This window comes from Bemisia tabaci, chromosome 7, assembly GCF_918797505.1.
Source record: "Bemisia tabaci chromosome 7, PGI_BMITA_v3".
Taxonomy (NCBI): Eukaryota; Metazoa; Arthropoda; class Insecta; order Hemiptera; family Aleyrodidae; genus Bemisia; species Bemisia tabaci.
In genome coordinates this window covers 26268649-26291179 of record NC_092799.1, presented here as the reverse complement: position 1 = coordinate 26291179, position 22531 = coordinate 26268649, and the positions used below count along the sequence as shown (strand labels likewise).

The following is a 22531-nucleotide window of genomic DNA, read 5'->3' as shown; positions in this document are numbered from 1 at the left end:
AAGTTCCACTTTAATCGACTGATTAGGCGCTGAGATAGCATTTTAGGCAACGTCCGCCATCTTGGATTTTCGAATTTTGAAAATTCGACTAAAATTCGATTTTCCCATTCAAAAATACCCCCGTATACCAAGTTTCGCGTAAATCGATTGATTAGGCGCTGAGATAGCATTTTAGGTCATGTCCGCCATCTTGGATTTTCGAATTTTCAAAATTCGACTAAAAATTCGAGTTCTCCATTGAAAAATACCCTCGGATACTAAGTTCCACTTAAATCGGTCGAAAAGAGCGCCTACAGGGCTTAAACAAACAAGCCTCAGTTGATTAGGCGCTGCGATAGCATTTTAGGCAATGTCCGCCATCTTGGATTTTCGAATTTTCAAAATTCGACTAAAAATTCGAGCTCCCCATTGAAAAATACCCCCCTGTACCAAGTTTCACTTAAATCGGTAGGAAAGAGCGCCTACAGGGCTTAAATAAGCAAGTCTCAGTTGTAACAGTTTTCCACTCTGTCCCACTAAACTGGGACATGGGACAGGATGGAAACATATGGGACAGGATGGAATAAGCTGTTTTTTAAGCTTATCTCTAACAGTAAAGACAATTTTGGTGTTTTTTTTCACGGAATATTTAGTAGCACATCCTAGAGGATCGGAATAAGAGAAAATTTTCCCTAACGCACACTTCGAAAGTATTTTACGAGCTGATATTAGTGTGTGTGTGTGTATGCTTGACGGCCTGTTAGTTATCGTGTATAGCATTCTGTTTGGCATCGTTAATGACGTTAATCTTGCACAAAAATTTGCGAATTTCAGAATTTTTGCCATCTACGACGTGTGAACTATTCAATCAAAACAAAAAAAGTCGTTTTTGGATAAACCTCAACGTTACGGCAATCATTTAGAGCTTATTACATCGTTGCCATGTCTCTCCTGACTGTTGCTGACTGTTGCTCGGGACAATGATTCTAGCGCGTGAAAAAGTTATTGATGGAGCAAAAAATAAATTGACATATTTTTTTTCTCAAATTAAAAAGCATTACCTATGATCTCCGATAAAGTTTTCTTAAATAATCACTCTAGTTATGCTGCAACATCGATTTAAAGTCAAGAACCAGGCACGGGGGACACTCAAATATGGGACAAATGTAGGCAATTTGCACATTCAAAGTTCTCCTAAATTTTTATTTCAGTCCAAATAAAGTGGGAAATAGCATGTAATAGTCAACAATAGTGTGGAAAATGAGAAAAAAATTTGATCTGCCCATGTTTCTCAGATTATGACGATTAAAACAGCTGGGGACATCAGATTAGACGCTTATTTGAACTCACCCACCTATGTAAGACAATTAGACCGCGGTTAGCAGAAAGGAACCAAGCCACATCAGCAATTGCCAAATTTATTTGGGCGATTTAATTTTTTACATGAAAACAATTGTGCGGATTTTTGTGCAAACAGTGAATTTTCTGCATGGCGCGAAGCAAATTCCTCAAACTTTTCAAAGGAATTCGCACAGAAGTTCTCTTGTAAAGAAGTGAATTGGGAATTGCCCAGTTTTTGGCGATAGCTGATGTGGCTTGGTTCCTTTCTGCTAAACGCGGTCCAATTGCTTAATCTTACTTTAAAGTCCCTCAACAGTCAGTATTGATAGGGCGATGGTGCAAAATTAAACCCTTAGCCGTGGTAGGTATATTTATCAATTATCTTGTTCCCCTCCTCAAGAAACCTCAACTTGTCCAACTCCGTCACGAATCATTCACGTATTTTTATCCCTCTCATTTTATTTTGATAACGATGGAGGTAGCTGAGTATGTCGTTATCACATCCACCACCCCGCGGCTAAATTTCTAGAAATCATCGAAGCCGACCAAACTTGATGTCCATCGGGTGGTGTGAAAATAGGCAACCGATCATGGCCGCGGCAATAATAGTTGGTTTCGAGCTACTTTTTCTCGATGCGTAACACAACACAACACAGCTCGACTCGACGAATTTTTATTTTCTGTTTACCACTGACAACGAGCGTGAACTTTGTATTCAGATTGTGTGGAGATTAACTCGTTGTCATATGTTATCGGCCTTGTTTCAAGTGTCTTGTCGTCAGTGTCTGCCTTTTGTAGTTCCCTCGACTTTCTGCGGGATCGTTGTGTGGTTCTTGGGCCGAACTTTCATCGAAATCAAGTTCCCGTAAATTATGCGCGTCCCATTTTCCAAAACAAACTAATATTGAATGCGTTGACCGAGAGCTCGATGAAATTGGAACCATAGAATATTTCTTCAAAACCCCTACTTTGAACTTTTTATATTATGTTTTGACGTATAACTTTACAGCATTTTTCGGTGAAATAGACATTTTTGTTTTCAACGTAAAGAGGTGCGGTGGTGGTTTAACGTAAATTCGTCGACCGAGAGCTCGACAAGATTGGAACCATAGAACATTTCTTCAAAAACCTTACTTTGAACTTTTTATATTATGTTTTGACGTATAACTTTAAAACATTTTTCGGTGATAAAGACATTTTTGTTTTCAACGTAAAATGGTGCGGTGGTAGTTTAACGTAAATTGGTAATTTCATTCATTTGACGACGTTACGAAATGCACTCGCGTGATCGGTGATCGATGGTGTTGAGCGTGTTATCTTGCTTCTTAGAATATAGACGCGTTATCAATGTTTTTATTTTTCTTTCGCATCAAAATCCACACGAAAATAACCTCAGTACAATGTTTACCGTTCAATTAGCTCAGTGCGATTTTGTGAAGTTGACCGCGCTTTTCGGCTACTCCATCGTCATTTGCGTAGGAGCGTAACTTGGTGTTGCGTATAAATCTGATTTAGTGAAATAAACATTTGCTTTTCAAGTTTCTGGGAAAATCTTTGGTGCAAGTAGTGGAAAATGCCGTCCTTGTCCCGCGAATCGCCCGAAATGGGCAGCATAGCGTACTATCACACTGCATATGCTTACGACTCTTTCAATGGATTACAAAGTGAGTTTTGACCGTTTATTTCCTATTAATTGGACCGAGTTTAACAGAATAAAGGAACCAAGCCACATCAGCTATTGCCAAATTTAACTGGGCAATTAAATTTTTTACGAGAGAGCGTTTGTACGGATTCCTTGGAAACTTTAAAAGAATTTGCTTTAAACTATGGAGATTTTTCACTGAAATTTGCACGAAAATCTGCAGAACCGTTTTCATGTAAAAAATTAAATTGCCCATTTAAATTTGGCAATGGCTGATGTGGCTTGGTTCCTTTCTATTTAACGCGGTCCAATTCACTATTATATTGAGTAATGAGACCTAGTTAGAGGGGAAATTCATGCCAGACACTTACTAGACAATAGGTATACCCGTGCGAACTTTTTTATTAGTTCTATGGTTTTCTTGAAGTTTGTTTCAAGTTTTTAATCCTGTTTAGGTATTACGCCCTCAAATGAACAATTTTTAAAAAAGGGAGGTCATTGAAAGTTCTAAGTTGGATTAAGGGATTGTTCCTGAACGATTTCCTATTTTAGAATTTCCACAATAAGAATGACTTAATCTAACTGAACATACGTAAGTTAGTACATAGACAAAAAAACTGTGCCATGAAACAGGGAATCTTGTTTCAACTTGGAAAACATTTATTTATCGACACTCTCGGACCATATATCTGAAAATGAGACTTTGCAATTCTTCTCTTTTCTCGTAATTTTTTATAGAGAAACAACTCGTTTTCATTTTTTTTTATATATTTTTCTTTATCTGCAAAAAATTTCAAGTCATAGTATTTGCTAATTGTTCTTTCATTTAAATTAAGTAAACCGTGAGCGGAGACTTTGAAACCACGTACTTGACATCCATGCAGTCATCGATATTTCAATTCAACGCGTTGCAGACTTCTCGCGATAGTTTAATTTTATAGGTGTTTTTTGTTTTAAAACCCCTGTGACCATTCATTCAAATTTTAAGAATATTCTTTAAACCATTTCAAGGAATGAGGTTGACTCAATCCTCTTAAAAAAAAAAAAAAATTGGTAGAGATTTTGAAACACCGCAGTAGTTTCCGAGCGGTCATCATATATATTTAGTTTCTTACCCTAATGTGGGGTCAATTATTTCTTTTGTCCTGACGTAAGGAAAAATTAAAAAATTGAAGGCAAAACTTGCAGATTATGTGGTATAGTGAAGTAGGCATCGCTCCTTTAATCATAGGGTACTCAAAGAAAGGATATGGTCAAGGAGCGACTATGAATGCAGCCTTAAAGCAAAAACTACTGCATGGATTCTCTCAAAATGCCTTCATTTCGTTGGGTATGCAATATGATCCCATGAAAGTTAAAATAGTTGCTTATGGTCAATGCAGACTAGGCGCGGCGGGAGTTACCCTTATTCGGTCGTAATTTTACGATATAAAAAAAAAGGTATAAGAAGAAATCGTGAAATCTAAAGATGAAACATGGTTGAAACCTCAAAACGATAATAGGTGTTGAACGTCTCTGAATTTTATCTCTTCCGTTAGAAAATGGATCTCCTCCTTGTCAGGCTCATAAATGCAGGCTTAAACACGGCTTCTAATAGATTCATCGCATCATGTAAAATCAAAGCAGCAGCATATTGAATTTGAAACGAAAACTTTTGCCCTTCATCGGAATTTACCATAAAGCATGTTGAAAGTACTCGGAAAATCATAATCTCCGAACGAAAATTCTTGAAAAAATAGTTACCAATTTTTTGGTGAAAAATAAATCAAAACTTTTATTCTACTATCCATCCGCCCCTCCCATGCCCGTGCACGTTTCAGCACCCCGCACCCCCCCCCTCCTCCCTCAGAGGGGGGCAGAAGTTTTATCTTTTTTTTCTTTTGGCTCAATGGTCCTATCACCGAACAAATTTTGCGAATCTGCACTTTCTGCGTCATACAATGGACATCAGATGATATCAAATGGACGTATTTCTACCAAACGGAACTATATGCATTGAGACATGATCCTTGAGACCAGTGTTCAAAACTCATCTTTGAGTTTCAGTAGCCATGCATGTGGCCCATCAAGCTCGATTTTTAGGGGCCATTGAATATTTTTTAGGGGCCAAATTGACTTTTAGCCTATGTATCATGGCGCATTTAGTGAAAAGTTAGACGCAAGAAGTTTTAGTTACAAAACTAGCAGCTGTGAATTGTAACTTTCGAAAAATCACTGGATGGAAAAATTAGGATTTTGTTTTGGAGACGGTGATGGGGGAGGCAATTTTTAGGGCCAAGTTGGCACAGAACCTTCATTTTTTAGGTGCCATGACCTGTCTCTTAGGCGCAATTGGCGCGTTGGCGCCTGTGAGTTTCGAACACTGCTTGAGACCCATAAGAATACATGCATAACAGGACTCACGTCATCGATGTCAAACTGATATCTGGACCGAGTTTAACAGAAAGGAACCAAGCCACATCAGCTATTGCCAAATTTAACCGGGCAATACAATTTTTTACGAGAGAACGTTTGTGCGGATTCCTTTGAAATTTTTAAGGAATTTGCTCCAAACTATGGAGAATTTTCACTACAATTTCCACGAAAATCCGCAGAACCGTTTTCACGTAAAAAATAAAATTGCCCAATTAAATTTGGCAATAGCTGATGTGGCTTGGTTCCTTTCTGTTTAACGCGGTCCATCTATGCTTTTACCAGAAGTTCAATCAAGGTAAAAGAGTGAGACGTGTATGCCCGATTCAATGACCGCACTCATTGTATCGATCGGCTGAGAATAAAAATAAACGACGAGGGTATTATGAAACTGAAGATTAAACTTATTGCTGACATTGGATAATATATATTCCACAGATAGACGGATGGAATCAAGCTGAATCAATCTATCTAAAGTTGTGGCCACTTCAAGCTCACCGTGTAGTATGACATAGATGTAACGAGAGTGGGTAAACATTGAGTAATTGTGAGGAGGTAGCCGACTAGGAGAGTTCGTCACTTTCCGGCCGAAGTATCACAAGCGCCATGCGACGTTTCAAAATTTCCGGTGCCACTTTATTTTTTTACAGAGAAATTGCTCAACGAAGCTGTTCGAAAATTTCTTTGAATTTCATTTGAGCTGCCGATAAAATTCAGTGAAATTTTCAAACAGGTTCAACCAACAATTTCTCTGTAAAAAAATGGGGTGGCAGCGGAAATTTTTAAACGTCACATGGCGCTTGTGATACTTTGACAAGAAGGTCAAAGAAGGGAAGAAGTTATCGATACTTCTTATTTGCGAATGTATTCAACAATTTCGCATGCTCAGACATTTCTATTGAAATTTATCACCGTCAATTTTTCCTTCTTTTCATGAAGACTTGATTTTAGAGAAGCGTGTGCAGAAAACATAGACAGAATAAATACTCTTGAAGAAAACACCAGCGATAACCTCTCGGGTTTCCCCTTCAATCCTAAGTTGGGCAACATACACAACACTCCGATGTGGAAGCAAATTTTTAAGTCCACGCGCAGGGTCGGATTTCCCTACTTGCCGCCCATGGGCCGCTTGTATTTTTCCGCCCCCTTCTCATTCGTTTTGAAACATCAATAAAAACCATCAAGTGAACGTGCAGGAGGGGGAGGGGTGCATAATACGCGTTTACCTACTCGTGTTGAACACATTTTTTGCGAAAGCCCTGTCAACACTACTAACAAAATTTCACGGAACTTTGCTTCTCCATTTATAAGAAATGAACCAAAAAATTATTAAAGAACAAACATAAATGTGGTATGATAATTTTGACTTCCGCCGCTGCGCCGCGCTGATCGCACTGTGTTTGGCGCAATGCGTGAAGTATTTCTGCAGTCTTGTAGGCGCTACGCGTTTCACGCCCACCGCTCCTGACCGCACTGTGTTTGGCGCAATGGGTGAAGTATTCATGTAGTCTTGCAGGCGCTAATAGGTGTTACATGCCGACCGCCGCGCCGAGGGCTTGTCCTTTGCATCTCAAGTTCTCGTCATCATTCCTCTCTGCGCTAAGCTCCAGGCCAAATTGCGTGTTTAGTTCCTCTCTTAACTCGACTAATTAAAGATGCTGTCTCTTGCTTGTCTCTCTTGCTTGATGTTGAAAAACGACAAAATTAGAAATTACTATACTCTCAGGAAAGAGAAATGTCCCCTTTTCTCATTGATAATTTTTTTCCTGAATCCGATTTTTTTTATACCCATTCAAAAAAATCGCAAAGTTTGCCGCCCCCTAAATTTGCCGCCATGGGCTACGGCCTGCCCATGCGGCCGCCCCCTTAATCCGGCCCTGTATAAGTACGCTTATAAGTTTACCCACTCTTGGACTGCGACAAAAGATCATCCGACATCATTTCCGCATTTAATTCAAGAAGCAGATGGCGGATCTTCTCTTGCAGTGTTGGTTGGCGCGGACTCTACCCAACCACAATTGAGGAGCTTAGAGGACAAGTCGCATAAGTGCAGTTTTCGAAAAAATTAACACATCAGTGAATCCGCAACTAAATCTAAGTTTGAAGTAAAGTCTATGAAAAATTCACCGGTAAAATCCAATGTTTAAGCATCAAAGTGTGAGTTTGAACTCTCTTTCCGCCATGTGGCTTCATATAATTTAGAAACTCCAAACACGTTAGTCTCGAAATGGCGAAAACTGCACTTTTGCGCCATGTCCTCCGAGCCCCTTAATTTATTTCAGTCTCTGCTACATGTGTAGTTAAGGCTAAATGGTTTGGGGATTCGCCTCTGGAAAATATCGAAATTTGTGAAATCTGTTACAGGATTTGATCAGTGGCGTGGTGTGCTTTGCGATATATCGATTGATACGCCACTCAGACCTATGAAAAAAGATCGATTATCGGTGTGTTCGTAGCGAACACCTTAGTAATCGATTCTTTACTATAGCTGCAAATGGCGAGATATCGATAATCGATCATTCACGCCACGCCACCGCGCCGATCACCGCCGATCACTTATGTAAAATTAGAAAACGTATCGATTAAAGCTCGCTCTGAACTGACGTAAGCTGTTTAAATGAGATAAACAATGATTCAATAATCCTGAGGGCGACCTCACTTTAGTAGAACGAAGATGCCGGAAGGAACATTGAATTGAAAGGGAAAATAAAATAATAGAATGAGACGGACCTGTGTTTCGAGAGGGTGACAAGTAAAATACGGAAAAGAGGAATCAAAGTGGATAAGATGAAGAAAACAAATTGAATGCGAGACCCAAACAGAGGTCAAGAAGCGATGCTAGGTAGTGGAGGTCGCGTGTAGTCTGTAGTGCGTTTGGCCTGCCTTAGCGTTGCACGGCGCTCAACCCTAATTCCCGTGCTCATGATGCCATTATGATTCTTTCCATCATTCCTTAAAGTATTGTATTTCGTTTCCGCTTTTTAATTCACCAGACAAATATTTTATTGTGTCAGGTATCGTAAATAACATCTAAATATACAATTATTATTTCGGATGAATGAGTAAGAATCCTAAACAAACGACTGAACCGATTAATCATTTTACGATGCAGTGATACGAAATAAATATGTAACGAAAAAGTGACGATTTTTCAACTTTAAAATCTGAAAACTTTTATTGTTACTTCGCACCCTGAGTTGCTTTTAGCACAAGTTACGAAAATCACGAAGTACCCTTCAAAGTTTGTTTGTTGCTAACGAAAGTTTGAAAGTAAAAACATGAAGTTTGAGATGATTCACATTGGCCTGTTTCATTTCATTGGAACATTTTCGTATTTTTCCATCGGAAGACGAAACATTTGGGAAGTCAGCTTGCCTTTGAATCGCGTTTGCGAATCAAATAGTTGAATCTTTTGAGGAAATTCTTTTAGTATTCGTAGGATCCTGAACAATCCTGAAAAGATTATTATTGAAATCCAAGCCACCCCTCCAGATTTCCTATTCTGAATAATTATTATGAGTATCAATAATTATGAGTATGATAATTCATCCTAATTCCTACTCAATTCATATAAAGTATTCTGATCTACTAGAATATACAGTATGAAACGACATCAGTAGTATCTACCTACCTATATGAGTACATATTTCGTTTTCTGACAACTCATCATTGATGAAAGTTTCACGAAGGAAAAGCACGAATTGACTGTCAAATTTAAATAGCGATAATCTCAACGACTAAATTTTTAGACATTTTATCTGGACCCGCCTTCACCACTCGAAAATCAACAATTAATAAAACGTAAATTGAATATAACAATATTCAAATTATTTTTCTGTCATCATCCGTGGAGCATATACTTTGAATTTCTTCCTACGGCTGATGCTTGCAGTGCGGTGCTCTTTGCCTTTTCGCGTCGACGGCTGGTAAAAGTAAGGTGCGCAAATTCAAAAGAGTGCCAAAACGGACGTACCAACATTTGAAAAATTGGCAACTCCTGGACTCACATTGTGCAAGTTCAAAGTCTTATCTAATCAATAATTCTTCGATGTCATCGCTTTTTCAGTGCATGGCAGACGATCATATAAAAAATGCTTCACATATTTAATCCAATTTTCCGATATGAATGCTTATTGTGAAAGAAGTAAACATTCATCTCATCCGCGCACCACTTGCGATTGTAAGACTCTAGCGTCTTGACAACCCTGTTCTTTCTTATCAGTATCAGTTATTTATTTTTAATTACCTTGGTCAGCAACTTTGTATTCTTTAGTTCCAAATTTTCTCTTTCGTCGCAACAGTTATGATTTTATTATTCACCGCCGTTGTAACCGCATGTTTTCGAATTCATTTCTGTCGTATTCACTTCAACTGATCACGCGTTTTGTCTAATTTTAGTTTCATTTTGTTCGATCCCACATTTTGAGGTTATGTAAGTTCATATTTTCCCCATTCACTTTTTATTGTACATCGCTTGTGTGCTTAATTTTTTATTGCTTCATTGTGCGTAAGTATGCTCATGGCAAATTGGCTCAATATCAGACATCCATTATCATACAATTCTCAGTTGCAAACAACTCACACTGTTGTGATCCTTGAGACTCGGTGATGTGATGCTGAGAGCGAGACGATATATTGCTGTGCTGATATGAAGCTCCTCTTTTCTAAGGCTCCTGTTTTTTTTTCTGAGCCTTTATGAATCAGACCCTCAAATGAGATATGTCACGACTAAATTTAAGTAAGAGCTGCAACAAACATTAGGGAAAGATGGAATTGTCGCCTCCAAATTCCAACACCATTCAAAATCTCTTCGACTCATAAACATCACATTAAACCTGTTTAAGTTAGCTTATGTTCCTTGTCATAACTCCATTCTTAATCATACCGGAAGTCAAACTAAAAGTTCATTGAATTGGATACTAGAATTAAGACACCGATAATCTTTTTTCCTCACTTCTTAATGACTGAATTTTTTGAATGGAAGTTTAACTCAAATGCACTGAAAGCAATCAGAAGGAGAAATTCTAATGTTAATTCAACAAGATTTCACAATACTGTTGATTTGAACTCACCAAAATTTCTGACTAAATGGATTTCACACAACCATGAACATCCATCTCTCTCAATTCCAGTAAAGTGCATCTACGAAGGATATAGACAAAGAGGTAGAGTGTATTTTTGTTGATCATCGCATCATATTCAAATGCAGGAAGGGCCAACTTCAAGTTTTATGGCTGGAGCAGATCACGTACGCTGACTCAGGCTTCTTACCTTTTTCTGAAATCTAAAGCGTCAGGGATTCCATTCAGAAAATACGTAATGATAAGGGGCGAAGGGGATAAAAAAATATAAAATTTAATGTTCCATATTTCATGAACGGCCCCTGGTCAGTTAAGTGTTTGTTTTTCAAATTTGCATGCTGCAATAAGGACGTAGAGCATCCTCTCCAGTATCTATACATTAAGGATTACTCAAAGAATCTGTTATCAAGGCAAGATAGTGTGCCTCTCCTATCATCTAAGGGGTTTGGCATAGATCAACTAAAACCTACTGTTTTGCATGACTCAGGACCATCATCAGCTGTGTACTGAAGCACCAGAGGATTAGAATATCGCGACATTTTATACATCAATTCAAGCTCAACTACATTTGACTATTTTGAACAATTTAACACGGCTCTAATGAGGAACAAGTGTGTCTAAGCATATCAAAACTTTGGAATAGAAACATTCATGCCAAGCCGTTTATTAAACTTATTAATCTTAATCCTATAATGTCAGTCTCGAGTTTCTGAGGGCATTCAATTCTCTACTCTAGGATGTTGTAATATGCTTGTCTTTGAAGATAAAGTAATATCACAGGTTGAAACTAATGCTTCCGCACTTGTTTATTTTCTTTCGATGACAGACATATTGTCAAACTATTTTTTAATGAGGCTTTTTTTTCAAGACTTGGGTCTATAGCCAGATGTTGTGTTCATAAGCTGGGTATGAATGTCCCTTCTTTCAAGAAATGCAGGCTCTGGTAAAAAGAAAACAAATTTGCCTTCCTCCACTTTTCTAAAGAAATTACAGTTAATAAAATTAGCTTTAACATCTATCACTAAACTTGTCTCTTAAATGAAGCGTAACAAAGATGGAAAAACTCAGAATAATGGAAATTGCACCGAAAAAAAGGAAAGAAAAAACAAAGAAGTTGAGGGGAATCCTTCGAGGTTCACTGAAACTTTTGACCTGATACCAAAACCTATTTAGACAAATTGTTGTATAATTATTGCAAAATATTTGTTCGCAGAATTTGGAAAAATGCATGGAGCACGCCGAGTGGCTGTTTTCTGCTTGCTGACAGCAGTTTTACCTACAATTCTTCTCATAATTCCATTATACCTGAGGCATAGTGTATTTATGGATGTTGTCTATTCTGTGGCTGAGTCAGATGTCCTTGAAATAGTAGAAGGAATATCAACTATTTTCTGCCAGGTTTGTTTTTTAATCTTTGAAATCATTGAGTTTCAACAAAATAATCAACCGCACTGCACTGATATTATAAATACCCAATCAGGGTGTCAGGGAGAAACCGAGAATTGCCAGGGAATATCATTAAGCCAGGGAAATCAGGAAAAAGTCAGGAAACTTGATTAAAAAGACAGGAGATAAAAAAATTGTGAAATTTGCAATCTGGAAAAATATCCTTACAATCAAAGTGAGTCCCAATGTGGTTTTAGGCTTCATGATCTGAATCACGTTCTAATTACTGAACAGAGGAGTGAGTCTCAGTGAGGTATTTACTTTCAGTTAATTTAAGGATTCACACTTGAAGAAGAAAGGTTTACCTGGCTTTGTCATTACTCATTTGCAGTGAAATGAACGTAAAAATTGTACATTTTCAGTTCCACACCCTTAAATTGTCCATGTAAAAATCAGGGAGTTTGATCATTTTGGTCGGGGAAAACTTAGCAGTCTTAGAATTGTTTTTCTTTGAGTCTGTAGACATCCTGCCAATCCATGTTGACGAGTTGATTTACTTTGTAAAAAAATTAACAGAAGCTGTTCTATTCTTCAATACAGCTGAAACTGATTTAACACTAGTGCATCCCCTACAACTTCAATCATTTTTCGTTTTGTTTCAGGGTCAAACATTGAAAATGAACTCATCATTTAGTGCTTTTCAAATAAAGGGTTCTCCAGAACCTCAAACAGATATCAGGAAACATATCCGTCTGAAAAAGAGTATGTCCTTACCTGATGACACTTTGGAATATTGGGGCTTTTACCTTCCCAATGGCTCTACAGTTTCATTATCTGTCTGCTCTAGGTAAAATTATGATTTATTATTGTTTTAATTTGTTTCTACAAAGTGGAAGCACCAAAGCAAATTTCCTGTCGGTTTTTGATACTGATAGAACCCTCCCACTTTTCCTTCCCATTACCTATGAATAAGCGATCAGTCACATAGTGTTGAAACAGCTTTATGAACTTCTCTGGTGGTCAGAAGATGTGACAATTACCTTGCCTCCAAGTAAGAATTGAATCAGACACTCTCACAAAGACTTAAGCACCAGTAATGAAAATAAGAAAAAAACAATAAAAACTATATCAGTCGGCCTGTTCTAAATCTGAGCTCTAAAATATTAAATTGATTAATGAATTAATTGCATTATTAATCAATCCAACAGCTAAAATGGGTCGATTACTAAAGTCTCTTCTGTTAGTTTTATATTTTCATTTTTGGCACTCGAGTCTTTATGGAAGTGTAACGAGGTATACTAATTCAATTAAATCGATAGATTTCAGTAATGGAACTAGAAGTATGAAGCCCAAAGTTACTGTAGAACAAAGCACTTTTTTGCTAACTTCGTATTGTTGACAATTTTGTAAGTCTGCATTCAAAGCCAAAGAGCATTGCTCGCTTTTTTTTCTTTATTTTCGTTTGCAGCGATGCTATTGTGCGGCATGTTTGATCAGAAAATGTCTTTGTTGGCAATTACAATAATGGCACAATCTGCTGTCAGGTTAAATTAGTATGGTGTCTTATTCTTCAATTTAAAGGTTGTAGAAAATTGTTCATAGTGGTTGTGAAGAATTGAAATTTCCAAGTCTCCAGTCAATGAAAAAGCTGAAACCGATGCACCATATGAAAGCTGGTCTTTTAAATTGTCAAGCTGAAACTCTTCTAACCTCTTAATTTTCAACAAAAATACTGGAGAGCTTATCATGCGAGCAACATTCATCTTTTAGATTAATATTGCTGTATTTACAAGTCACATCAGTGTGCTTTTTTCCCGGGATACGAATAATTTCTGAATGAGGACTGTTTCTTACAATCTGGCGTTTTTGCCTCATAAAAATATCTGAGGTATACCTCTTCTTTGACACTTACTAATCAAATTTTTAGGATCTTTCCTTTAAGATGGTGGCTTTGCTTAACAAGCTCAACAATTTCCTTGCATTTGCTGAAAACAGAGCCCTAGCATTTTTTGCACTCCCACTATTTTCTATCGTTCCTTGGAATAATGTACTGAGTGCTGACCCTTCCTTGTCTTTGCTTGAAATTCTAACGCAGTATCATTTATCTTTTCCTGTTCATTTTCAGGTATGATGGGTCTAGGATCTTAGTTGTGAAAGGTGAGAAGAATTTGAAGACTTGCGGTTTGTTGAATCACCCCATGAGGAAACCTCCCAGTATGGCCACAGGTCAAGGTCAGGTAACAGTCACTTTTGAAACCAATGCACAAGTAATTCTGTCCGACAATGACATAGATCCACCTCAAAATGGAACGGATGAAAGAGATTTTGAGGGTGAGGACTTATCAGATTACAATATGGAAGAAGAGAAAAGGAAAGAGATAGAAGAGATCCGAAACAAAAACATAAAGATTTTGTCAAATCAAGAAAAAAAGGTGGCTGATAATAAAAATTTAATCGAGAGTGACAGCAAAAGCAAGGCTGATGTAAGTCCGAAACTACATAGACGTAGGAGGCATGAGAAAACCAAGAGCAAGCATGAGATCGAGAAAGAATTGCTAGCAAAGTTACTGAACGAAGATGAAAGTGAAAGAGTAACTTCTCCCAAGCGAAAGAGGTTTGCCAAAGCTGCCCAGCAGTCGCATCGTTTTGATGGTGGTTTAGTGCATGGAGGTAATGCTCTAACTTACAATACCTCTGCTCATGATTCCTCTTTCTCAAGTTTCGAGTATGGCTTATACACTTGTTACGATGGCAATATCCTTCTCACTCAAGGATTTCCTCCTTCAAAGCTTTGCACAAGTGTTGAATTTTTTGAAATGCAAAAGCACATGAAAACCGTGCATGATGTTGTGTCTGACGGGTATTATTACTACATATTTTACAGTGACAATGATTTTCAACTGAATGATATCCATGCTGTTTTCGATATATATAAGCCAACATATATGTACGGTAATTACTCCCATGGCTGTATAAATAAAACAGAGTGTTATTTTCCAATTAATTTCTTATCTGATGAGACTGTTGTAGTTGAAGTACCTACTAGAGATGGTATTGAACATGAAGGAGATGATATAACATTGCTGACATCAACGTGTCATCCACGTGTGACAGTCTATATGTTGTTCCCCATTTCCATTCTGTTCCTAATTCTAAGTTGCGCCTTTCTGTGAAACGTGTGATAAGTAACCGATAAAGCTGTGATATTTTTCAAATCAAACTTAGTATTTGAATACTTTAATTTTTATTTGGTTTTGGGTATTTTACTCTAAAGTAAAGCGAACAAAGAATTGAATGGATGAAGCTTTGAAATCGGACCAAGTTGTAAACGTTCTACATTATGAACCGGTTTCCTCCGTATATGATACAAATCTTGGAGTGGTTGAAATATTTTTAAATGTTAATCATTTCCAAAAACTACTAATCAATGCAGCTGACAGAGGTGTAATAATATGCTTAGTATTGTCCCCTCTATTGTTTGAATGATAATAATGAGAATGAGGATGGAGAGTCCACTCAGTGCTAAAATCCAATAATCGAAAATTATTAACCCAACTAATTCTATACATTTCCAAGCGGAAAGAATTAAAAATTTGAATGTTCTTGCTCCTCATCCTATAATTTTTATTTCAGCATTTGACCATCTTCAGTGATTAGGTTCACCGGAATTTTACTCAGTGTTGGAAATATGTATGATATTCCTCTCATTGCAATAAAAATGAAGTTACTAACATTTTAGCCCCTTAGGAAAGTTTAAAATGTTGCGACCTAATCAAGCAGTGTGGCATTTAATGTGGGAATGTTCGAATTTTTTTCAGCTCTTATTGGTGATGCAAAGTCAGTTTTTAAGGTTAACCATGAACATGAGGACTAAGATCTTGAGACCAACATTGTCTTATCATTGCTAAATATGAATCCTAGGATGTTTTTATCACAGTTCGTTCCCACTATAAATCGCAAGTTTACTAAATAGTGGACTTTTTTTGGCCTTTAAAAATGGAACCAAGCTAGTTTATTTTGGATTGAAGACTACTCGTAAATGGATTTTTTTAAATTTTTTTTCTAGCGATACAATTGCTTTTAACAGAGCAACTATTTTCTGACTAAGGCATGACAATCTTTGAGATAAGATGCTCTCTTTCTTTGTAGCTGCAATTGAAATGTGAGTTTTGCGACTTTCACCATTGAAATAAGACCGTCAAACTCGAAAAGCTGATGTGGGTTTTTCAAGTGGTTGGTTTCTGTGATCAGCTGGACAATGATTGTCTTTGCTTTTACTTTTTCATCAATAATTGCACCATTACTTGCGACCTTTCCCTACTAGCAAAAATTTGTCTAACCCTTAACTAGGATAGTTTTCTGTCTACTAAACCTAAATTCTAATAATAAACAAAATCCAATACTGTTGCTGTGGAATAGAAGCTGACACTGTAAAAGTTCAGTTCCAGGTTGCAGCTAGATTTTTTTTTTTTTTCCTGCATTTGTAACTAATATTTATTTATACCACAAATATTCTTTAAAAACCATTTTTCTTCTCATTTTTCATGATGTGTAAAATTTAAAGGACCTATGGTTGAAGATTCAGTTGTTTTCGGCATCATTCTCTGATATTTATCTTTTTTTGTCTTCTTTAAACTTCCACCCTTCAATTGCATTTATGAGTTTTATTCCCTTTCAAGTATTTTTCTTGATCCTGTCTAATTTTTTTTTTTTACCAATGTATTTGTCATCACTTTTTTACATTTTTATTTTTCTCATTTTGTCTAAAATCGGTTTTACTTTTAGTCTTTTCTACTATATGTAATAGTCTCGAAGTAAACACGCACTTCAGATGTAAGAATACTAATACCTCAGAAAAGAAGGCTCTTTGCTAGAATTAGCGGTAGAGGCCTGGTGTTTTCATTAATTTTTCCTCAATGAAGACATTTAGCAATATGATTTAAACTAACTTCAGACCGAAATAAAATCAGAACTTAAAGAATCAAAGCAAATCATAAGTTTTCTCTATTTTTCAAGAGAACTAATTCATCGTCTCATGTAGGAAGAAACGTATCTTGATTATGCTTTTTGAGTATCTCTAAGAAGACGTCATTTTTTTCATTTTTTGTGGGAGAATCGTCCTATGAATTTGTCTGAAGATTGCAGAATCTTTTCCAACAAAAGTAAGAAAAATTCACAAAAATTTCAGACATTCATATCATTAAGTTCATATCAGTTTTCCTACAAAAAGATAAAATGTTAGTGTGAAATACTGAAACAGCACAATCAAGATACAGAACCGCGTACGAGAGACAATATATTACATAATTACAATAAGTAGAAAGTAGAAATTTTAATTTTGATGTCAATGAGTAGCAAATTAATATAATGACAAAAAAAGCAATGATCTCTCCTTGTAGGTAGCTTCAGATTTAAGAGTGTTCAGTTTTTGTGATAAAAAAAGGAAATGTAAAATGTAAAAGACAATTTCTATTAATGTTTTAGAATTTTACTCAATTCTTCATTTTGTTATTATTTTCAATATTCATATCAGTCTACCATTCTTTTTGCTATGGTTCACTTAGCTTTATTTTTTGTTATGTACTCGTTGATGTTAAAACTTGAGAGTGTTATGATTATTTTTTTTATAATGTTTTTAAGTAATTGAAAAGCATTAGATATTGTAAATATTTTTATTTATTTTTTACCGTGTACATCCAATTGTCATGTAAATATGTAATAATGTTTATAGAATTTCGACTATTTTTTATGATCATATTTTTTCGCGAGGAGTAGTGATTCACTTCTCTGAATCTGACAGTTGATCACACTCACCGCTTTCATTTTTGTAGGCACATCATTCATTGATCATTCTTGCAAAAATGCATAAACCTATTTGTACATAAATTCAAATTTGTATAATTTCTTCTGCACACACAGCTGGGTATCACAAAATCCTTTCCATTACCTATGGCGATTGATGTTGCTCTTATGCAATCTGTGGTTTCTGTGGTAATCTGTGGTTAAAATCTTAACTGTCTCTGAGTTAAAATCAGGTTACAAATGTCATTCAAAATTTTAGGTCCTTTGTTTGATCCATCCCGGACAGAGAAGATAAATTTTGTTATCAAGGCAGAAAATCAAGGAATTGGGTGCTGGATAAATGTTTCACATATTTGACATGGTGTTGTTTACAACCTAACTTAAGCACGATGAGCTTATAAATTGAAACTTTTTGCGTGCTAATTTTGAGAAAAGTTGGGTTGATCAATTAGGGAGCTTCAGTGCAAAAAAATTAGGCACCTTTAGTGCTCTCAAGATGTGGGGTTCCAAAACCGTTGGGGAGTGGTCTCAGTAAAATTAAGTTTTCTCATGAGCCTCACGACTACCTCAAAAATCTTAGACTTGTTTCAAAATTGAAAATATAGGTAACTAAGAAGTTTCTTTCGCAAATTTGATTTATCTTGTTTTGTTTATTAGGTACAAAATAGGGAACTTTACTATTTGACAACCCTCGTACTTCAAAGCAGCTCCTGTTACACTTTGCTCAAGTTGAATCGTAAGAGCCAGAAAGTTTAAAGTTAATTTTTATCATTTTGTCAAATCAAAGAAAAGCATTTCATTGCTTCACCTGAAAAATTAATTTTATATTTTAAAACTATCAGCCTCTTTGTTTCTTATGCCAGTGAATTAAATGTTTTCTTATGAATGGAGCACATGCTGTCATCAAGTGGACGTATTTCTACCAAACAGACCTATGTGGAGGTGAGAAATATGAGGTGTGCTTGTTAGTTTCCTGGCCGTAAGAGTGAATGAGAATAATAAAGCGCCAGTGACGTCAGCGGCGACGATGGAGACTCCGAGCCGCGGATCCGCATCTTTAACTCATGAGCCCTGTCCACAACGCTCTCTTGCCATGCCCGTGGCTCATGAGTTCCGCATTCAGTTGGCACATAGGTCTCTTTGATAGAATGTAAAATTCCGCTTTTCCAATTCTACAAAAGGAATCACGCCCACTTTTACATTGCTTCTTATGCAGCTTTCTAGAGCACACCCCATATTTCTCACCTCCACATAGATCTGTTTGGTAGAAATACGTCCAAGTATAAAAGTAATCCAATATTTACCAATCATCTAGGTTATATACATTCGCCTCCTAAGCCTAAGCCGTAACATGTTTTTATTTTCTTTGAAGTTTTTTTTTCATTATTCTTGCTAAGCCTCTCCTAGTCATATGTTTCCTTTACAATTCTCATGTCTTTAAAATGCTAAAGTAGAGGTACAAGTAATCATGTTTTTTGCAGCTCATTTTTATTTAGAAAAGCTGGAAATAATTTATTATTTTAGAGCTTTTCTCAACAGGTGATTTCTGATCCCAAATTTCAATTTCCACCTCTTATCCCCATGCAAATGCTGAAGATTCATAACTCACTTTAATTTTTTTCAGCGTTAATAATTTAATTCCTATCCTAGTACTTTGGATCGCCCTTGTTACAATTCCTTATTTTTTATTACATATTTTTTTTTCCTTCCCAACTTTTGCTCAGCAAATTTTCCTTTAATGTGTCACTGATCACTCATTTTGCCGCCCTCTGGCCGAGGGTATCTCAAGTGCCCTTTGTGCTCAGGCACCGTGTTGCTAAACTTGTCCAACTTTCACGGAAAAACCAATGAACAGAATCACTTCGGAATTTTACCCAATTTTTCTTTTATCATCAAGATTGTCTTGAAATTATCCATGAATTGTCATGAAAGTTTGTGCAAAAGTTTAAACAAAAACATTCAAACAAAATTGAGATGTCAGCAGCATAGCATCTAATCATAAATGGCACTTGTGATACTTTGGCCTGAAGGTAATGATTTGTTGCTATGTTTATATTCTGAAACAAGTTTGTATATCTTTTACGAACATTAACAAATTATTAACGCACGCAAGTCCTCCTTAACTTATTTAAGGTTGTTTGCATTTTAAGTAACAAGTATTTTCTAAATGGGAGGTATTTTAATCAATGTATGAAAACGAGTGAAAAATGATTGCCATTTTTTAGCTGTAAATTTTAGGGAGTGCTCTTGCCATTATCAATTTTAAGTATTTTGTTCATATTCTCACTTGTTATTACTTATTAATTTATTTCTGTCTTTGTCTGATGTCATTTCCCTGATTGTCAGCTGTGAAAGGGCTGTGCAGACATTTTCTCCTCATTTCTCCATTCTAGCTCATATTCAACTTTCTATTTCACAATTTAGTTTGAGTTGGTGAAATTCACTTTAAAATCCTCATGTCAGATGGAGAGGGAAAAAAATTTAACTAATATCTCCTGCAAATAATGGGTTCTAAAATGCAGTATCTTGCTCTGTGAACAATGATTTAGCTCACATTACGTTGGTAACCTCGCTAATTTTTTCCAACTCATTTCTGTTATTTTGAACGAATCTATCACAAGTTAGGTATCACAAGTTAGGGAGTCAAGTCCGAAAATAAGTACACTTTACAAGTTTTAACTTGGTTTTGAATGTGTCCAAGAAGGATGAGCATTAGCATAATGATGATATAGCATTCAGCAACAAAGAACCAAGTGATATTGACTATCGCCGAATTTCATCTGGCAATTAATTTCTTTCAGGAGACGAGTTTTGTGGATTCTTTCAAAGATTTCAAGAAATGTTTCATTCTCAGGGAGAATTTTCCAAAAAATCTGTGCAACTTTTTTCCTGTTTCCAAAAAGTTAACTGTCATATGAAATTTTTCCATACTACTTGGTATATTCTGTTTTTACCTCATTTGTTTCCCTTTTTGTCAATGAGAAATGCCTCACAGGACTTCTAAATCTCTGCTTTGAAGGGAAAAATGTCTCTACAGTCCTAATTTAAATTTCATTTTTTCATTAGAATCAGTGTCCCTTTCGAATATCAGCCATATTATAGTTTTGAGCTTCCAATATTTTTCTAGAACTTATGTCTGATCTGCATTATTTGGCCTTAGAATGTTGCTCAAAATATATTGTAATCATACTTACTTCGTGTGTAATGTGTTTTATTCTCTTGTGTTATTTTAAGTACATGATAAAGTGGTAAAGGAAAAATTACATAGTCCTTTAATCAGAAAATTTTCCTTTTATTCATTTTCGTTTTCTTTACCTCCTCTCTTCCTTCTTGCAAATAAATAGGCATAATTCAAATCTTACAATCCTTAGGCGACATACGCTTTTATGGCACTCTTCTATCACACTTTAAGTGATTTGTCCCAGGCTTTGGGCGTAGGCAATTTGCCATGTAACGCATGAGTCTTAAGAATCATTTGCAGTGAGAAGAATTGAAAAATTCAGAGGAATAAAAACTGGATTTGGCAACGAAAAAACATTGCTTTCAACATGTAGATTGATTACTTTATCAAATGCAATATTTGTTTTGTCGCTAAATCCTGTAATCTATGTTAGAATTTTGCAATTTTTTCCATCCGAAATGATTTTTTAAGACACATGCACAGGGGCTATCATTGCTTATTTGGGCTATAATTTATGCCCTAATTTCTGCTGTATTATTTTTCAAAAGTGGAATCATAATTTCCTAGCATCGATCTAACTGCATTTCTTATTGCCTAATATTTTCTCATTTTTTTTTTTACAATTTTTTTTTAACAATATAAGCCTGAACAATTAAACGCTTCGAAACTTCATTTAAATTTTCTCAGGTTGTGAAGAATATTTTAACTTACATAAGTTTAAATTTGAATGTAGCTTGGTTTCCTGTTAAACCCAAAAAAAAAAAAAAAAAAAGACAGGAAAGTAAAAAAAAAATAAACATGAGAGGAAAGTATGTGTTGTGCAGTCGAGCTGTTTCTGGTTCCCTTCTCATAAGTTTAATAGCAACATATTCCTATTTTTAAGATAATGATGAATCATGAGTAGAATACATGAAACATTTCAACACTTTATCTCCTCACAGAGGCATTACTTATAATTTTAATTGTTGCTGTTAGGGCTTCATATAGGTACTTGAATGGAAATTTTACAGTTAAAAGTATCAGCTATGTAGACAGCTATTATATCTCACAGTTTGAATATTATTGCAAATTTTCATCAGTGAATTTTAGGAAAAGTAAGTAGTACCTATCAAAGTACTATTTTCAACTCAATGATACAGACTTTTTGATATTTCCAATGAAGGCTTCGCCCTTATTTTTAAAAATTGATTTTTATCAAAAGCACTGCGACTAGCTCTCACATCATGTGATCATCTGGTACATATTTACCCAGCATACCAGAAGGTATCGACACGGTATCTGCAGAGAATTTACCTGAAGGATTACGTAGGTAATCGGTTTTTTCATTCGCACTGCGCACCAAGAGTGTCATCTTCAATGTTATCTCACTTTCTGCTCATGCCTCCCATTCCTCATGAGTCTTCCGGCAGTATATTTTTACTTAAACTTAATGGATACATTCTGAGAACATACCTATATTCATATCGTAGTATTTTAAAATTTGCACACTTTATACTATTCTTATAAGAGAAAACAAACCAACTGAAAAATTGTGCTGTAAAATTCCATAAAACTTACTGCACATATGTAGAGAGGGAGAGTGAAGAAAGTTTCCATGTGCTACCCTTAAGTATACCCAATTAGTTTTTCACTTGAAAGGCACAGAGCAAGATGGAAAATGTGCAGGTTCATATGGACCGTCGTCGTGAATTTACAAAGTGCGGAGGG

At 36.0% G+C, this 22531-nt stretch overlaps 1 protein-coding gene across 2 annotated transcripts; it reads left to right on the top strand.

Moving 5' to 3' along the window:
* Nucleotides 1–2032: 2032 nt before the first annotated feature.
* On the top strand, nt 2033–20927 carry LOC109034047 (uncharacterized). 2 transcript variants are annotated; one of them, XM_019046971.2, is made up of 4 exons: nt 2033–2984; nt 11669–11853; nt 12504–12688; nt 13967–20927. In XM_019046971.2, exons 1-4 carry the CDS (start codon nt 2894–2896, stop codon nt 15012–15014), a joined length of 1509 nt encoding a protein of 502 aa, XP_018902516.1. In that variant the 5' UTR covers nt 2033–2893; the 3' UTR covers nt 15015–20927. The 2 variants fall into 2 exon arrangements, with proteins under 2 accessions (XP_018902516.1, XP_018902517.1); XM_019046972.2 differs by lacking the exon at nt 2033–2984 and adding an exon at nt 9446–9806.
* Nucleotides 20928–22531: the final 1604 nt, after the last annotated feature.

Bases quoted from the DNA above. Each gene is read 5' to 3' on its own strand.
- LOC109034047 (XM_019046971.2), top strand. From the start codon at position 2,894: ATGCCGTCCTTGTCCCGCGAATCGCCCGAAATGGGCAGCATAGCGTAC. The intron at 11,854-12,503 runs GTTTGTTTTTTA...GTTTTGTTTCAG, and splicing joins TATCAACTATTTTCTGCCAG to GGTCAAACATTGAAAATGAA. The intron at 12,689-13,966 runs GTAAAATTATGA...GTTCATTTTCAG, and splicing joins TCATTATCTGTCTGCTCTAG to GTATGATGGGTCTAGGATCT.